Raw genomic sequence first — 18576 nt, 5'->3', positions numbered from 1 at the left:
AGATGAGTGGATGAAAGCTGTGGGAGAAAAGTTTGTGCAGCAAAGCAGCGATTTTCCTCCTCTTTTAGAGTTTTGAAGGGGTGTGTGTGTGTGTGTGTGTGTGTGTGTGTGTGCGCGCGTGCGTGCGTGCGTCTACATCTTGCCTCCCCCCCTTGTCAGGGAGCTCCCCTGAGCTTCCCTCTCTGTGCTTTGGCACTAGAAGTCACCTCCTTTGGTGTTCGGCAGGCAGGTACACAACAGGAGCAGCTCCCTCTCTCTGAGCTGTTGAACTTTTCGGGAGGGGAAGAAAGGGAAGGGGAAGATTAAAAACAGCCCTGTGATGTGGAGTGCCGAGCTGCCTCCTGAGAATTCCTGGCATAATAATTTAAATGATCAAATGATACAGAGGAGACTTGTTAGCTGAGAAACAGCCTCCTAGTTGGCCCCATGGGCCCGGTGCTGCCACGCATGCATTGCAAAACAGCTCCTCTGTTGTGCTAAAGAATCCTGCTTCTCTCTTTCCCCCCCCCCCCCTCCCTTTTCAGGAGCAGACTTTTTCTACACTTTGCCTAGGTGTATACTTGGGACTTAAGACTCCGTCACATATTCATGGCAATCTTTTTGTCTTCTTTGCCATTCATCAGCACGTGAGAAGACTCATTAGAGATGATTCCTGTACATGTGAAGGGTCGGAACAGCACTTGTGTCATTAGGTCCAGCCTGTGAAATGTTCAAAGGCGCCTGAGTGGGGAAAGTCTAAGAGTCACTTTTTGGAAACAAGTCTCAGTGGAATTGTGTGTCTCTGTTGAAACTGCAACGCTGAAAAACTCTGTAAAGTGCTTTACAGGCAGCGCGCACAGTAAAACAGCTATTTTGCTTTTTTCTGAAAAGTAGGAGTGTATGGATATCTTGTGAATCTTAGGAGTTGTTTCTACAGAGATTTGTTTGGGTCTGTTTCCACAGATCCAGCACCCGTGCTGGAGGCCTCACACACCCTGGAGGAAAGACTGCAGCACCTTCACAGTTCGGCCCCAGACGGCGAGGCCCTGGTACGAGAGATCAGCGGGCACTGGAAGAAACACCTGGAGTGCCTTGAAAAGACAGGTCAGGCCAAAAATCATCTGCATCGGGAAGCAGTCCCACTAGAAAGCATTTCTTTTTAATGCGGCACCGAAGTGGCTGCTACTGTACGGGTCTGAAAGTGCAGGCAAGGTAATTTACCAGGTCCAGATGTCCTGTGGTCCTGTGATAAGGTCCAGGAATTTTGGACTCGGACACATGATAACCTGTGTCGGATTGCAGGGACCCAGGTTCCATTCAGCCCAAGATGGGCCAATCCTAAGCGGGATGGATAAGCACATAAGAAGCTGGGTCCAGACTAGTTTAATGATAGTCACACAGATTCTTTTAGGAGGGTGGAGGAATAAAGGGGTGCTGTTACTAGGGTGGGGGCGTTTTGAAAAAATGTCATATAAACGTTTTGCCAGATTGGATGTCTACACTAGGAAATGGGGAAAGCACCTGAGCTTTCTGGAGGACTCCTAGGAAGCTTTGTACTGTGGAGAGACGTATACAATGTCCTTTTTGTTTTGTCACATACGTACTGTATGTTTTTTTGCTTTACAGCTGTTTATTTTGTTATTTTATTGTGTTGCATTAAATAATCGTGGTGCTAGGCTTGTCTTAATTATTCGGTAACACTTTACTTGAAGGTATCTACATAAGGCAGCTTTATTTGTATAGCACATTTCAGCAACAGGGCAATTCAAAGGTGCTTTACATGAAAACAGATAAAAAAATTAAAAACAGATAAAATACGAGAAAATAAAGTCACAGTGCAGTATAAGAAATTAAACATTGAAGAGCAGTTAAAACAGTTCAATATATCAAAGCAGATAAAATAGGAATTTCTCTTTATATGCTTATATAGATTGTTATACAGTGTCAACAATGCAGCTTCAGTATAAGAAATGAACAGTTATTTAAAGAGAGGCAACATCAAAAAGATAGGTCTTCAGCCTTGATTTAAAAGAACTGAGAGTTGCAGCAGACCTGGAGTTTTCTGGGAGTTTGTTCCAGATATGTGGAACCTGAGAGGTCTGGGTGGTTCATAGTGTAGCAGCAAATCAGAAATGTATTTTGGCCCTAAACCGTTTAGTGATTTTATAAACCAGCAAAAGTATTTTGAAATCAATTCTTTGAGGCACTGGAAGCCAGTGTAGAGACTTCAGAACTGGAGTGATGTGATCCACTCTCTTGGTCTTAGTGAGGACTCGAGCAGCAGCATAGTTCTGAATCAGCTGCAGCTGTCTGATTGATTTTTTAGGTAGACCTGTAAAGACACCGTTACAGCAGTCAAGTCTACTGAAGATAAAAACATGGACAAGTTTTTCCAAATCCTGCTGAGACATAAGTCCTTTAACCCTTGATATATTTTTAAGGTGGTAATAGGCTGACTTTGTAATTGTCTTAATGTGGCTGTTAAAATTCAGGTCTGAGTCCATGACTACACCAAGATTTCTGGCTTTGTCTGTTGTTTTTAACATTATCGTTTGAAGCGGAGTGCTGACTTTTAATCGTTCCTCCTTTTGCTCCAAAAACAACCACCTCAGTTTTTTCATCATTTAATTTAAGAAAGTTAAATTAATGTCATGTCACATAAGAGTGACATGACACTGACCCTAACCATAACTTGTCATGACAAAAACCGAATGACACTTACTAAAAGAAGCATTATGTCATAAACGTTTGACTTGTTTATAATGTTGATGACACGTTCATGACAGTGTCATGTCACTCTTATGTAGATACCTTCAGGTAAAGTGTAACCAATCATTCTTTGAATAAGTGGTGAGGACGAATGGAGGGGTTTCGTGAGGAGGGGATGTATTCATGTTGTAAGTTGTGTGTTTTGTTATGCCGTTTTAAAAAAAAAAAATAATAATTATTAATCATAACATTTGTTTTACCAGATTCAGGTTACCAGGCGTACCAGGCCTTAGGAAGGCTGTGAATTCCACCAAAATATCTGGAGATATGCGAATAATGGTCACCTTAAGACGACTATTTCAAATAGAAATCAATTGTCTCATTTACCTGGTAATATCGGATCACTCAGCTGATGTTGGAGAACTCATACCAGTCTTTTTCTTCCACACAGAGCCTTCAGAGGACGGCCCAGCAGTCTCAGGGGCAGCACTGACAGAGGAGGCCCCAGAATCCAGCTCTCCAGCCTCCGTGATGACGCCCAACAGCACACCGGCTCCCGGGGCCCCAGGCTCCCTGCAGCAGAACTACCAGGACCCAGCTGAGGAACGAGGGTGAGAACCAGTGATGCACCCCTTGCCTGCCTCTGACTGGCAATCATTATAGATTTACATACGGTTTAAATTTCCTAAAGTAAAAGACACAAATGAACCCCCTTAAAAGGTGCCGTAGGTAGGATTGCGAAGATCCAGGACTTAGCCAAAGAATTTGAACATCAACAACTTCTCAGTCCCTCCCCCCCTTTCCGCTAAAGCCCAAAACGGTCTCCTAAGCCCCTCCCCCAACAAGGGAGAATGAATGCGTGTGCATGAGCAGTGATTGACACGCAGTTAGACACCCCCCCCCCACCCCCCCGGCCCTGATTGGTGCATCTGAACAGGGAGCTCTACAGGCTGTAGGTGGTGCCAGAGGAGCCAGATTTTTTTTTTTAAATGACCTGCCTAATGTAGTACTCAAACATAGGGTCAGTTTCAGCAGATATGACAGAAAGTTAGTTTTGTAAGTCTTACCTACTGCATTTTTAACTACCTGTGCCACCCAATGCCTACAGCACAGACCACTGCCGTTTATTTTTGGTATAATATGAAATAGGGCATGTATTTAAAGATTGTTAAGGTTAACCCTTCAATGTTCCAAACCTTTTCCCCATGCAGAGATGTTCTCAATCCATTTTAGTACCCTTTAAGGCAACAATATGCAACTTTTGCTGATGTAAAAATAAATGAGAGGGTCTGTGAACCTGTATAATAAATGAGTCCATTTAGCTTGTCCTGGGGATATTTTGAGTTGCAGTTAGACGCCGGCAACAACAGCAGTAGCGAAAGGTTTTTTTTTTTTTTTCAAAATAAACCAAAGCTGAACTGAACACGGCTCCAAAAATGTGAAACAGTGAAACAACAGCTGCTTCTGTTACATTCAAGTTTTATTTAACTTTGTCACACGTGCTGGGATTACCACATTTTTCTGTCTCATGGCACAAAGTGCATAGTGTTGCTTAAATGGGTAGCCATAATGTAGTGAAGTAACTGAAACTGAGTTGTTTTGTTTGTTTCTTTTTCTCCCAGGGAGGAGGGGGAGAGCGCCAATGCTGGTTTGGCTGACAGACTATCAGAGGCCAAGGAGAAGATCAAGGTTCTGCATTCCTGTAAGTGGTTTAAACACTGACACGTACTGTAGCTGTTACATTTCATCTCAACCTCAGCCACTGTGTGTATTATTACTGTACAGTCTGCTGAAGCACAGACTGCTGCTTTGTTGACGCGACTGTAGGTTTAAACTAACACGTTTTTTTTTTTTCCCCAAAGAATTTTTTAGTATGTTTTTTTTTTTTAGGTTATGCAAAACACAATTTAACATACAGTTATTGATACATTTTAACAAAATCCCAAATAACCCTACCCTATTGCACCATTACAAATGTACAATATTACATATCAAAACATCATTTCAATGGTAAAAAAAAAAAAAAATTAAACATTAAAGGGGAACTATGCAGTTTTTTTTTGTTTTTTTTAGCTTAATTTACCTTAAAGGTCACTTTATGAGGTTTTTTAACATTAATGTGAGTTCCCCCAGCCTGCCTATGGTCCCCCAGGGGCTAGAAATGGTGATAGGTGTAAACCGAGCCCTGGGTATCCTGCTCTGCCTTTGAGAAAATGAAAGCTCAGATTGGCCGATCTGGAATCTTCTCCTTATGACGTCATAAGGAGGAAGGTTACCGCCCCTTTCTCTGCTTTGCCCGCCCAGAGAATTTGGCCCGCCCATGAGAAAGAGAGAGACATCATGGCTTGCAAACAAGCGAAGCATGGCAGTTGGTCAAGGCCACACCCCCACCCTCCACCTTGCCCCCCCCCCTCTCCTCCTTAATAGCATTTAAAGCTACAGACACAGAAATGGCACATCCTAAGTAAAGCTCATTGTGGGACTGGCTCTAGTGGATACAATTTAAAGAAAGTATTACAGTTTTTTTTCAATTGCTTAAGCACAATTTTGAAAACAGGGACTGTCTTTTTCAAAACACTACACACAATTAGCACAACCACACACCCAAGTAGCACCTCAGACCCTTTGTAAAATGAAACACTCTTGCAAAAACTATACACTATTTTATAAAAAAACATATTGGGGAGGAGGGGGAGAGCGCCAATGCTGGTTTGGCTGACAGACTATCTGTAATTCTGCACCAAGGCTGAATTTCGGGAAAGAAACTTCAGATACAGTATTAGGGGACCACTAAGACCTTTAACTGAACAACTTCGGAGTCACTGGAATGGTTATATGACTTTTTTTCGGGTTGAATGGTGGTCGTCTTGCTTCCCCCTAGCACCTGTGAGCTGAAAAACCACCCTTGCAACTTTAGGCCGGCGAGCCGCCGGCCTCAGCGTCAGGAAGTATCGTGTGATATCAGGTCTCGCGATGTAACGAATTGCTTCACGGCACTGCACACGTACGCCCATTCAGGAACCGGCTAACAAGCCGATGGAGTTTTTCACACAGAAAGCTAGGAGAGCATTGTCGGAGGAACAGAGAAAGAGGAAACGGAAGACTGACCGAGCGAGGAGTCAGACACAAGTAAACATAGGAGCTGCCAAATATCTATTCCGAAGCTGTAGGGGGAGCTCTATAGAGAAACCTGCGAGCAAAAAGCGAGAAAACATCGAAGAAATGGCCAAAACTGCATAGCGCCCCTTTAAAGAAAAAAAATAAAGAAAAAAAGAAGAATTATTTCCGACCTGATCCAGAACTGGCTGCCAACTGGTATAAAAGTTGAGGGCACAGTTTCTTGTAGTATAACATTTTTTCTAGGGTCAGATGATGCATACAATCTCTAATCCAAATTGAAAGTTGGAGGAAATCTTTCTTTTTATTTGAGCAGAAGCATAACACTTCTAGCCAGGAGTGTAGCTCAGACTAACACAGTTCAATGAAATTTGTTGTTTTGCAAATGCATTCTTTGATTGGTAATGTTTGAAGTGAAAATGAAAAAGAAGAAGAGGAAGAAAAAAAAATAAAATAAATGAAAGTATATTACTGTAACCTAAAATGTGATTGGCAAATAAATTCAGTAATGTAGCTTTAAGGTCAAAGTTCATGTGGTTTTTTCACTGTCTGCCTCTCACCAGCTTTGAACACTGCACAGACAGAGCTGCTGGACCTGCGGTGTAAATACAACCAGGAGATGACCAACAAGTAAGAGTCTGCCTCCCATTTTACATTTTGTGTTTACGTCATTTCAACTTTTATATACCCCCCCACACACACACACACACACACACACACACACACACACCCCCCTCCCCCAAGTCGTGGTGGTTACACACTGGCATCTCTGTGGCCTTCCTCACTGGTGCTCACTGTAGCATTCCAAGTGCTGAAGCCGCTCTTCTTCATTTTGCCTACATAAACTCATGTCCAGTGTAGAGCTGAGGAATGCCATTGTATAGGCGGAGAGTGACTCAGCCACTAATGCAGGTCGATGAGAGAGGTCTGTGTTTGCCTTCACTGGGAGCTGGGCCATGACAGCCCTCAAGAAGAATTGCTCCATTTAAAGATTGCTTCAGAAAACACTCTACCTTGTCCTGGTCTTTGAGCGCAATGTATCCACCGCACGCCTGAAATGAATCTGAGCTTGTATGAAGGATGTCGATAGACATTCAAAGTAAACACTCCTTTGTTGGGTTTGTGCTCCAGAGCACAGTCTGCCGCTGCTAATGGATTTTCTCCCAGGCTTCATCCATGGCGCAATTGAACTGATGTTTTTAGACCCACTGCCATCCATTTTGTTGGATTGGACACATTTTCAGTTTGGGTTTACATTTCGCGTGCATCTGCAGGTTAAAAGGCCAGCTCTGTTACGTGGTTTGTCATAGTGGTGTGTGTGTGTGTGTGTGTGTGTGTGTGTGTGTGTGTGTGTGTGTCTGTCTGTCTGTCTGTCTGTCTGAGAGCAGATACAATTTAACCATGGGATTAAAAAATGTAAAGACCATAGACTGGTGTATTTGATGACATTAATTCATTGAGAATGTTCTTACATGTCTCATAAATAAGAATGTGAGGTGCTGTTAATTTGTGCGTACGTGCGTGCGTGCATGTGTGTGTGGCTGGGGTGACAGTAGCACCACTGACCCCAGAGCTCCAGCTGCAGTTATCCCTCCCTGACACCGAGCCTCTGAACACCAGGCCAGCCTCTATTACTCTCACTGACTGTTTCCTCAATGTTGATAAGAAAGACTATTTGTCTGCTTCGGCTTGAGCAGCTGAGCAGGTAATCAATACAAAACATTTTCCGTACTTCACAAGTTCATTAAACGTGGCGCTGACACCTGTTAGTGTTTGCTGTCAGCAGGGCGCCATCTATCCTGGCCTTATTGATAGGACCGGGGCACGGCCAGGACCCTCTGAAACCAGGGCCGCGCCACACGCCACCGGGGATCCTTAATGCCAAGAATATGTTAGGTTTGAGACATTCTCAGTATCTAATGGATTCCACATCTCACTGTAGAAATAGTATTGTCTTCATGACATCATGATTCCATTGGATCACTAACATTTTTAGCTAATTAATTCTGCAGACTGATGTGAGACGACGGGAGCGGTTAAATGCAAACATGAAAGAGAATGAACGTTGGGCTCAATGTAGTTTCTTTAATGTGGATTAAAAAGAAGTCTTAATATGTTCTTTGAACAAATTTCTCTTTTGGTAAAAACGGACTGCTGTGTCGCGGAAACTTGCGAAACCTATGTGCATATTTAAATCAATCACAGCATCCTCGTTAATTCATCCCTATCTACCTTTTGAAAACCAGGTCCCACGTGTGCAAAATAAAACTGTTGCACTTCAAACAAACCTCATGAATAATCCTGCTGAGCTTCTGTTTAAATTAGACTTCTGTGATTGTAAGATGTATGGAGGCAAGTTGGAGTTGGCCACAGCGTTCATACAAAGCCATAGCTATGATGAAGGACACAGAGGGCATGCCATTGGTACACTGTTGAAGCATCTGGGGTTTCTAATGACCTGTATAGGAGTTTATATTGTAATGTATAACCATAACACACAAAACAATTGATGGATTTTTCAAGCAGATTATGATATTTGTTTTACTCAATACACTTTTTTTGTTTTTATTTTCTTTACCAGAATATTCCTGGTAAGCCATTGAAACAGCATCCTGTAAGGGGATACAATTTAAAGAAAGTATTACAGTTTTTTTTCAATTGCTTAAGCACAATTTTGAAAACAGGGACTGTCTTTTTCAAAACACTACACACAATTAGCACAACCACACACCCAATTAGCACCTCAGACCCTTTGTAAAATGAAACACTCTTGCAAAAACTATACACTATTTTATAAAAAAAACATATTTTGTTACATTTGACTTAATTACGTTTCAACCAGATACACACTGCTGTTGCTAACCTAAAACACTTTTAGCAATTCTACTTCTCAGTGATTAGAGTACTGTAAATGTAAGTACACAGAGCAAGTACAAATATACAATAAGTTCATCAAACACTGATCACACAAGATCAATGCTGCAGACTGAGGAAAATATAATTCATTTCTCTCCACATACCCAAATCAGTCAACATGTCGACATGGAGAGTCAACAACAAAACAAGTCCTAGTTTTCATGCTACTACAGTAGTGTGCATGACACTGTTAGCACCGCAAACAACAGACAAACATAAAATACGGTATCCAGTACAGGTTACAATCACAGAAAAAACAACAACAAACAAAAAAATGATCTGGAAAAAGTACAGAAAATACTAGACATTATCTCTTCGCCTAGCTGGATCTGGCCAGAGAATTTCATCAACATCCCAGGCAATATCCTCATTGGCAAGACAACCTTCTTGAATGTCGAATCCATCCTTGCACAGCTGGGGCGTCGACTTGGTCACAGGCGTCCTCCATGGCCTGAATGAGGGGGGTACCAGAGCCTGGGGCCGGAGATCGTAAACCCTCGTGTGAATATGGGGCCCCTTCCTCCTTGTCGTTCTCGACCCTCAATCCTCAAATGTCACAGGGAGGGGTATCAAAAGTGCTGATATGGTGCATACAATGAGCAGCTCATTACTGTAACTGTAGACAGATTTTCTTTTACCTGTTTCCTTGTCGTAATATCCTTATGACAGATGCCACTGTATATCTAAGATTTGGCTGAACTCTTAGTCCCGCCTCCCTCAGCATCAATCCGTGGTTCACAACACGGTCCACTAGTGTTGCGCGACTTTCATTTGATAAATTTGGTCCTCTTCTTCTTTGAGCATATTCTCCGGCTTCAGGTCTTCCTCTCCCTCTCCCTCTACCTCCACCTCGGCCTTTACCTCTGGCTGGGCCTCGTCCTCTTCCTCTACCTCCTTCTCCTCCTCTGTGGATTCCCCCTCTCACTCTCAGTCTTCTTCTTCTGACTCCTTCCATTTTGGTTGAAGGCAGGCGAACTTACCTGCTGCATTTTAAATAGTGCTTAAACCTGATTGGTGTGTCTACAATTAAGCAATCGTGTGTTTGCGTACCTGGTGGCTGTGTTTAACCAATTGGTTTGTGGGTGTGTTCATTTGAATGCCTTTGCTTTGAAATTGCAAGGAAATGACATCATGATAAATTTCTGTGTCAAATGCATACAAGTGTGTTTAGTGTTTTGCAAATCACTGTGTGTAATGTGTGAAGCCGACAATGTGCTTACAGTCCTTGAGTGTAAGGTTTTGCTAATTGTGGGAAAGTTTTAATTTTAGTGTATAAGCAATTTGAAAAAAACTGTGTAAAACCGTTAAAGCGTAACTCTCACCAAAATGCAACCTAGGGTCTTTTTGTGAATGTACCCGAGTCAAACTTTTGTTTAAAAGCATATTTAGGACGGAAGCGTCACTTTTAAGATTTACTGTATTCTCGTTTTTCAGTCAAATGGCCTTTTTGAATGGGAGTGCTAGGGGCACTTTTATGCTAGTCTCAAAATAGCTATTTTTAAAACACTAAGAAGGCTTGACACAACATGAGACTTTGCTTGAAGTATCGCCAGGGGCTCTACACCTTAACAAAAGCATTGACAACATTGTTTGTGTACCCAGAGTTTACTGAAAAAGGTTTTGAGCAACTCACGTTAGCAGTTGTTGTTTACGCTATCCGCCATTTTCCCAGTCAAAAATAGGCGATCTCCGAATGCGAATTAACGGACTCCATAGGAGGAAATGTCATTCTTATGAGGCTCCCTATTCAACTACAAGGTCAATATTTTGTTTCACTAACGACAAAACAACGAATTATCTGTGCATTTATATGGAACTAAGCTTGTGGAGCTTTCCATCTTTACTCTCCTCCCTCGACTATTTTTGACTGGCTCGACAGACGGCGACCGGAAGAACAAAAGCTACAGTGAGTTGCTCAAAACCTTTCTTTTTAGTAAACTCTGGGTACACAAACAATGTTGTCAGTGCTTGCGTTCATGTGTAGAGCCCCTGGCGATACTTGGAGCAAAGTCTCATGTTGTGTCGAGCCTCCTTAGTGTTTTAAAAATAGCTATTTTGAGGCTAGCATAAAAGTGCCCCTAGCACTCCCATTCACAAGGCCATTTGACCGAAAAACGAGAATACGGTAAATCTTAAAAGTGACGCTTCCGTCCTAAATATGCTTTTAAACGAAAGTTTGACTCGGATACATTCACAAAAAAGACCCTAGGTTGCATTTTGGCGAGAGTTACGCTTTAAATGAACTTATAAAATGATTTTTTTTTACTTTTTTGGTGGCTAGTGGTTAAAAGTACTCCGGGTGACCTCTTGATGCACAGAAGGTTAGGCTTATGTCATAAAAATAGTTTTGGCCTTATATGGCATAAAAGTGAATTGTTTAGAGGTTACAAGAAAAAGAAGAGGAAGTTGCACCAGACAGAGGACCCAACCCTGTGTGTGTGTGTGTGTGTGTGTGTGTGTGTGTGTGTGTGTTTTGGTGCTTTTTCCTACGTTTTTGGCGCTTTCTTCTATGCTTTCAACACTTTTTTTTTTTTAAATTCTTGGTCAATAAACCTAATTTAAATGACATTATAACTCATTTTTGAGTTTTAAAGAAGCAGAAATTATGAATTATTTTGACTAATAGTTCAGAGGATGTTGAGTGAATCACAGACTGGTTGACGTCAAAGTTCAGTCAGGACACTGTTTTAAAACCATTTATTTGTTTCAAATGCTATAACATTGAATAAAACTCCCAACATTCAATGGAAGTAATCAATCATTTTACCTGCAAAGAATGTTGTATGGCTTCCATGCAACGTACACGCATGCATCCGAGTTATTTTGGGGCAGTTTGGTTGTAAGAAACTTATATTTCTGATATAAAAAATTCGACCCATGGACAACACAATGGTTAACCTATCCTCCTTGATACAAATGTGGTGGACTAAATATTGGAAACACCTCTCAGAGTTTAACGAGTGTATAGGGCTTGTCTGTAAGAGAAGGTTTAACGAGAAAAATGTCCTTTTATTTACATGTGATCAATATGATAACGTGTGATAATATGAGAGCTGTGAATATGGCTGAAACGTCATGCTCCAGAAGTCAAACTCCTGGTCTCCACAGCCAATTGCCTTATCATCAAAGACTTACCATGCGCTGTGAGACAGTTGATTCTTTTTTTTTTTTTTTTTTTGTCTTGTAGGAATCAAAAATCAATCCAAATTCAGTTTCAAAGTGTGTTTTTATTTTCGAGTTTGGGATCATTTTAAACATGTTACTATGGAGATGTTAGCTGCTCTGAAGTTACGGGATTGTTGTATTTGTTGGTTTCACCATCAGGAAAAATAAATGTGCCTGTGTTGGGTGCTGGGTGATCCGTGTTGCTCTGTAGTCACCAAGCTTGGTTAGACTGAAGCAAAAACTAAAATAAAAATGGTATTTACTTCTAAAAAAGAAGAAGAAAGGAACTGTGACTGTCATCCTTTAGCTTTATTTATTTTGAAGGATTATATGTGTAACAACAGTTGTGCTTCGTTTTTTTATGTGTACTGGAGAGTGAGGGTATCTGCTCAGTAATCCTGTGGTTCTGTGTGTGTGTGTGTGTGTGTGTGTGTGTGTGTGTGTGTGTGTGTGTGTGTTTCAGGGCAGAGGAGGTCGACACCATCATGGCGAGTCTTGAGAAAGCAAACCAGGTGAGTACAGTCTTCCTCTGCACTTCTCTGATTGAGATGCTCCTTCGTTAAGGTAATCACTCCTGTAATCAAGCCTTGGCTTTAATTAGACACCCTCCGTCCTGTGTCCCCCCCCCCCCCCCCGTTCTTCCTCCCACATCCACCTCCCCTCCCCTGAGCGTGTGATTAGCGAGTGTAAACCTGAGCCCCCGTCAGTGGGCGCTATGGCAGCACGGCTCCACTCAGCAGATAGCGGCAGACTGCCGAGAACGCGATTGATGCCGGAGTGCCAAACGCCGGGGTTCTTTGTTATCTCACTACCGTGATTGCTTCCTATCCTGGTGATACCTCTTTTTTTCTTCTGCTCCTTTCCTCTCCCCTCTGCTTTTCTCTCTCATGCGCTTTTTCTCACTCTGCTGCTCTCTGCCAACATCTCCTAGATAAATGTTCTCAAAATGAATCATTAATTAGCAGGCCGCGTGTGACAGAGCAGGTAAACAGTTTGGGGAATAAAGTGGGCTGACTAAACAGCCCTCTCAGCAGAATAAAGCGGTGGCTGCACTGGTCTGTGCGGGCCCCTACTCAGGTTTTCACTCGGCTCTAAAATTTCCGAGCAAGGGCGCCTCCTTTGATTTATGTATATGCTCTCACCTTGATCATCTCATTAGCCAATTGATGCGGCTGGTGTACGAAAACTGTAACGCTGTGATACTGTGTGTGTGTGTGTGTGTGTGTGTGCGCACAGAGAGCGGAAAAGGCCCAGAGGGAAGTGGACAGGCTAAAGGAGCAGTTAGCCAGTGGCCAGAGAGCCACCACAGGGAACTGCCATCCAGCAGAGGGCACTAGCAGGGTAAGAATAATGTCCCTCCATCTGTGACTGTTATTTGATTTTTGGCCATATCTAGGCAGTGGTGTAATGTGACTAAGTATATTTACTCAAGTGCTTTACTCAACAATTACAAGATACTTGTACTTTACTTCATTACTAATATTATATGCTCCTTTGTACATCTACTCCGCTACATTTATGTGACAGCTGTAGTTACTAGTTCCTTTTCAGAACTTCTAGGATACTAAGACATCGTTGCTTTGTAGTTTACTTCCCAGAGATATTCCGTCAATTCACTATTTCCCTCAGGTTCAGTTTTTGAGGTTGTTGAGGAAATTGCTGTAGGTGGTGCACAATTTCTTATTAGTCAATTGAAAATCCAGATTTATTTCTTAGACTGAGACTTTATTCCACAATGACCCCTCAAGGACCGAACAAGAGTTATCTCGAGACACAGATGGAGTAGGTCTAGACCGCACTATATCATTTACAAAGACGATAACATAGACAAAAAACATGGTTCCACATATGCGAAAAAGACAAAGTAAATAACAGCAACAGCCATTGTCCAGGGCAGGACGCATACAACACGATTTAAAAAATGAAAAAAACCTCTGGCAAATTCTGAATAACGTAGCCTTTACTGTATCATTTTAACAAACTGAATTAAGATTTCTTCAATTTTTGATATTATATTTTAAAATATGACGGTACCTGCTCTGGTCCAAAGGACTGTGTTTCTGTCTAAATCAAAACAAGAACAAACTCATATATACATTTCAGCGGTCCAACATATAGCTCAAAGTCTTAAAATATGATGTAAATGTCTCTTCTTGGAAACTAATAAATTACGACTAACACCTAAATGTAGACCGGTGTACAAATCATCAGATTACAAACCCAGTGACAGAGAGCCGCCAAATGGCTTTTAATTGGTACAGACATGCTTCCACCTTATTATCAGATACGATCACTATGAAACATTGAAATGCAGTATTAATGGTTAGCTGAAGTAAAAATGTTCTCACATCCTAACTGTCTGAATTACATCAACACTGCATAGGTTGTGATTCACTGGTTGGCCTCTCACCTCTTCCCCCCCCCACCCCCCCCCCACCTCACTCCTTCTATCACTTTCTTCCCCTCCCTCCCCCTCACACCCTCTGCCACGTCCCCTTTCCCGCCCTGTCAGGAGAAGAACGAGAAGGGCGAGGTGTTGCCCTCGCAGCTGGAGGCCGCCCTGCTGGCTAAAGACCGCGAAATCCTCCGTCTTCTGGAAAACATTCAGCGGCTGCAGTTCACATTACAGGAAGTTCAAGAGACCTCGGCCAATCAGATCCTAGAGCTGGAGCGCCAGCTGGCCTACAAAACGGAAGCTATCGAGGTGAGTGGCAATGCGACATGCGAGAGGCGAGAGAACATGGCGAACACCCCCCTCAGTCCTCAGCGGCTCTGGTAACCAATACAACTCCTATTAATAAGAAATAATACATGCTGCTTCTCTTTTTCCATTTCAGAGATTAGAAGCTAAACTGCAATCCCAGATGGACTATGAAGAGATTAAAACTGAGCTCAGGTGATCTTTTGAGTGTACACTGAATGTGCAAGTCATACATAACAGGGCTGCACAATATATCGTATCGTTTTTTTTCACCATGGCAATATCAACTGGCGCAAAATACACATCGCGAAAGGCTGCAACATATCGCGATAGACAGAAAAACGGATTTTTTTTTTTTAACTTAAAATCTTAAGTGGTGCCTTTTATGTTCAATATAATGTTCTATTGGTTCAGTTAAACACACAAAATTCAACACGCAATTTGTTGAATTGTAGAAGTTGAATTGTAGAAGAATACTGAAAGCAGCAGAAATGCAGGACCGAGTACATTTTAATATCTGTTTATTTACCGCGAGTGATCTCGTTCCCGGGATATTCAACAACATTACCACATATCGTATATTTTCCTCATATCGTGCAGCCCAAATACATAACAATGTGACTTTAAGTCCAAAGAAATTGACTTTCTCTGCATGTTTTGTTTCTGTCTGTAGTATCCTCAAGGTAATGAAGCTGGCTTCAGCAAACGGCAGCTCGTCCCAGGTATATATGCTCCTGCACCCTCTTATTGTACGGCAGTTTGAAACAGACTAGTTTTTCGCTCATCAAAGTAGAACTTTGTTTTCTTCTTAATGTTCTCTTGGTGTCCGGGTAGAAAAGCTACAGCAGTGGCATGGAATGCTTCTCGGATCGTCATCCATTATAAGGATATCTACAGCCACTGCAATTGATTAATCCAAAACATTAACATTAACTAACAGTGTGTGTGTGTGTGTGTGTTTGTATGTGCATAGGATTCCGCCAAGGCTGCAGAGGCTATTTTGCTGGATAAAGAGGCCTTTCTTCCATCTCACAAATACCTGGTGGATAAGGCCCGCATTTTGCAGAGCATTGGTAAAATAATTGTCTCTCACGTTTTGATTTGTCTGTCTATAAAACCGAGTTTAAAGACAATTCCGCAAGATTCTTAACGAGAAGTGGCGAGCTTTGTCATCGTCTAAAATCTCCCCATAATTCACCGATTGCTTGGTACTCATTGGTCACGCTCAATCAATTCTGGAGTCGATGTTTTTCAAACTTAATTCTTTTTGCATAAACTGAGGCTGCATGAGTTTGGGGTTTGCAAGGCGCTAGAAAGCAAATGAGTTAATTAATTAAATATCTGCTATCAGCTAGGTAACAATGACTTGATTACACTCGTACTTACTAGAATGTGTCATATATGAGTTAAATATATATATGTGTGTGTTTTCTGTCTCCAGATGATGACCAGCCTGAGGATGCAGGTAGGGAGATTGGCAGGCCGCCCGGCTCCCACTCGTCCTCCTCTCATGCGGATGGCCGGGCCTCCCCCAGCCCCGGCCCCCCCACCCTGGACGGCTCCTCCTCCAGCCACGATCTACCCCGTCCATTTTCTGAGTCACCGAGCTCTGGCGACAGACTGTCAGGAGACCACATCCTTCACAAGCAACTCCTCTCCCCACACTTTAAAAAGGAGGGCCTCATGGCTTTTCCCACCGCCCTCTATGCAGCCAAAGTGGCCCTCATGTCAGCCACCCAAGGGTCCGTGGGGGCGAGCAGCGTCGACGCTGGCTTGCCCAGCGACCAGTCCGAAAGCGGCAGCTCGACTGCAGGAGACGAGGACCAACTGGACACGGCCGAGATCGCCTTCCAGGTGAAGGAGCAGCTGCTGAAGCATAACATTGGCCAGCGTGTGTTTGGCCACTATGTGCTGGGTCTCTCCCAGGGCTCAGTCAGCGAGATCCTGGCAAGACCCAAACCCTGGAGGAAGCTGACTGTGAAAGGCAAAGAACCTTTCATTAAGATGAAGCAGTTCCTCTCTGATGAACAGAACATCCTCGCACTAAGGACCATCCAGGTCCGCCAGAGAGGTGAGTGGAAAAGACAGTGGCATGACAGAAAATGTTAGAAAAATAGGCAGGTTCAGGTGGGAATGAACAATACACTCCATTTTGTATTTGTAGCCCGAGCAATCAAGACAGATTTGAAACAAGTCCCCTCTTTAACCATGTTTTCTAAACCGTTGGCTTGTGATAATGATAAACAAGTGTAAAGTATTCTTATTGTCAACAAAACCATGAATAGATCAAAACCAACAATGCATTTATCTGACTAACTAGGGCTAAGCGATTAATCGTTTTCAAATCGAGATTTGAAATAATGCGATTAGCCAATCACGAAGACCGCGATTTAATCGAATGTGCAATATTTAGTTGAATGTTTGGTGTAACATTTGGTTTAAAAACATGTATTCCTCTTTTTTATTATTACATTTACTGTTTTTTTCATGAGATAAATACCGGAATAATGTTACATATCACAGATTGTTTACAGAAATGTCCTATTTTCAGTGGATTTTTTCCATTTATTTTGTATAACTTTATTTAACATGATAGTAGAAGGTGCAATATGTAGATGCTGCTGTTGCAGATGTCAGTGCACAAGAAAGTACTGATATTTTCTTTTTTTATTGGAATTGTTTATTTCATTATTATAACTTGAGCTTTTGTGATAAATGTTCTGTGTTTGACTGTTCAATGTTCCATGCTTATTAAAAGAAGAAACACGTATTGCTGGCAATTCATATCTACTGTACAGTATGTTTTCATCCTTGCATAAGAATATGGAGCAGTTTTGATGGTGCCTAATGTTATAATGCTCCATGACATGTTATATCTGTTACACAGTAAAGACTAACACAGTATTGTGTGTAGCCAGAACCTGATATATCTTATTCCTCTGTGTTGTCCAAAAACACATCAGTATGCCACTCTGTTCACACAGGTTCCTTCATTATCATCAACATGGGCTCTGTAGGTTATTTTGAGTCAATCCCACATACACCATCCTGCTGCTGGAAATACTCACCAGAACAAGAAATATGCATTAATTGGCAGCTGAACATAGTCCCCAACAAATCCTCTATTTACTCTTGTTTGAGCAATGTTTGCTAAAAACGACAGGGCCCAGCTGTAGGAAAATGACTTAGCCTTTTCTAAAAATGAAAGTATATATTTTCTGTCCCCTCCCTTTTTTGAGTGATTAGGTAGAGTAGGTTAAAGTTTAACCAGCAAGTAGTCCTGCATAAACCAATGGTCATTAACAACCAACAGTTAACTTTTACCCTCACCCTTGTTTTGTCTTGAAAATATATAGTTTAGACAACATGGATAAAAAAGTGTATCCATAGGTGACCAAAGCTACCAAAATAAGAACTAGGTTGTTAAAAAAAAAAAAGTTGCGTTGAGAGTTTTCAAGGTGTTGGCGAGAGCATGAAGTTACGATATAGCAACGAGTTTTTAGTGCAGCTGTAATCATGCCATCTTGTTTTGGTGGCTTAACTTCTGGACCTGTGTACGTTTAAACCCTCTAATCTACTTGGACCTCATCCTTGACTTCATTGCGCCTTCCTCTGCCATGTTTGTAGTGTTACTTTTAAACTTTGTTTTCTCCCCAGATTCACAGCTTTTGAAAGTTGAGCTTCCCGTATACTGCAACCTCAGACAGCACGAGCTCAAAGGCAGCCATTGATCTACCAGTCAAAAGCAAAGCCTTGGAACTGCTCTCTGATCAACCATCCCACTCACCCCCCTCCTCTCCCCTCTCTCTCTCTCTCTCTCTCTCTCTCTCTCTCTCTCTTTCTGTTACCCTCTGTGGCAGGGAGCATCACTCCGCGCATCCGAACTCCTGAAACTGGGTCAGACGACGCCATTAGGAATATCCTGGAGCAGGCCAAGAAGGAGATCCAGTCCCAGAGGGGAGGTGAGGAATGGAGCTGCCAGTCATAAG

General features: G+C 42.2%; 1 protein-coding gene across 1 annotated transcript in view; it reads left to right on the top strand.

The window, feature by feature from the left end:
* The window catches only part of cux2b (cut-like homeobox 2b), a 104010-nt gene that overhangs the window by 74587 nt on the left and 10847 nt on the right, over window positions 1-18576 (top strand). Inside the window, exons 5-16 of the mRNA XM_078250387.1 lie at window positions 943-1083; window positions 3140-3299; window positions 4311-4390; window positions 6369-6435; window positions 12350-12398; window positions 13123-13227; window positions 14399-14590; window positions 14724-14782; window positions 15261-15309; window positions 15561-15660; window positions 16029-16658; window positions 18448-18549. Of these exons, the coding sequence (XP_078106513.1) occupies window positions 943-1083; window positions 3140-3299; window positions 4311-4390; window positions 6369-6435; window positions 12350-12398; window positions 13123-13227; window positions 14399-14590; window positions 14724-14782; window positions 15261-15309; window positions 15561-15660; window positions 16029-16658; window positions 18448-18549 (1734 nt within the window). The remainder of the gene's footprint in view (window positions 1-942; window positions 1084-3139; window positions 3300-4310; window positions 4391-6368; window positions 6436-12349; window positions 12399-13122; window positions 13228-14398; window positions 14591-14723; window positions 14783-15260; window positions 15310-15560; window positions 15661-16028; window positions 16659-18447; window positions 18550-18576) is intronic.

The sequence above is a fragment of the Sander vitreus genome, chromosome 5 (assembly GCF_031162955.1).
Source record: "Sander vitreus isolate 19-12246 chromosome 5, sanVit1, whole genome shotgun sequence".
Lineage (NCBI taxonomy): Eukaryota > Metazoa > Chordata > Actinopteri > Perciformes > Percidae > Sander > Sander vitreus.
Note: the sequence above shows the minus strand (reverse complement) of the source record. Positions and strands in the feature narration are given on the sequence as shown.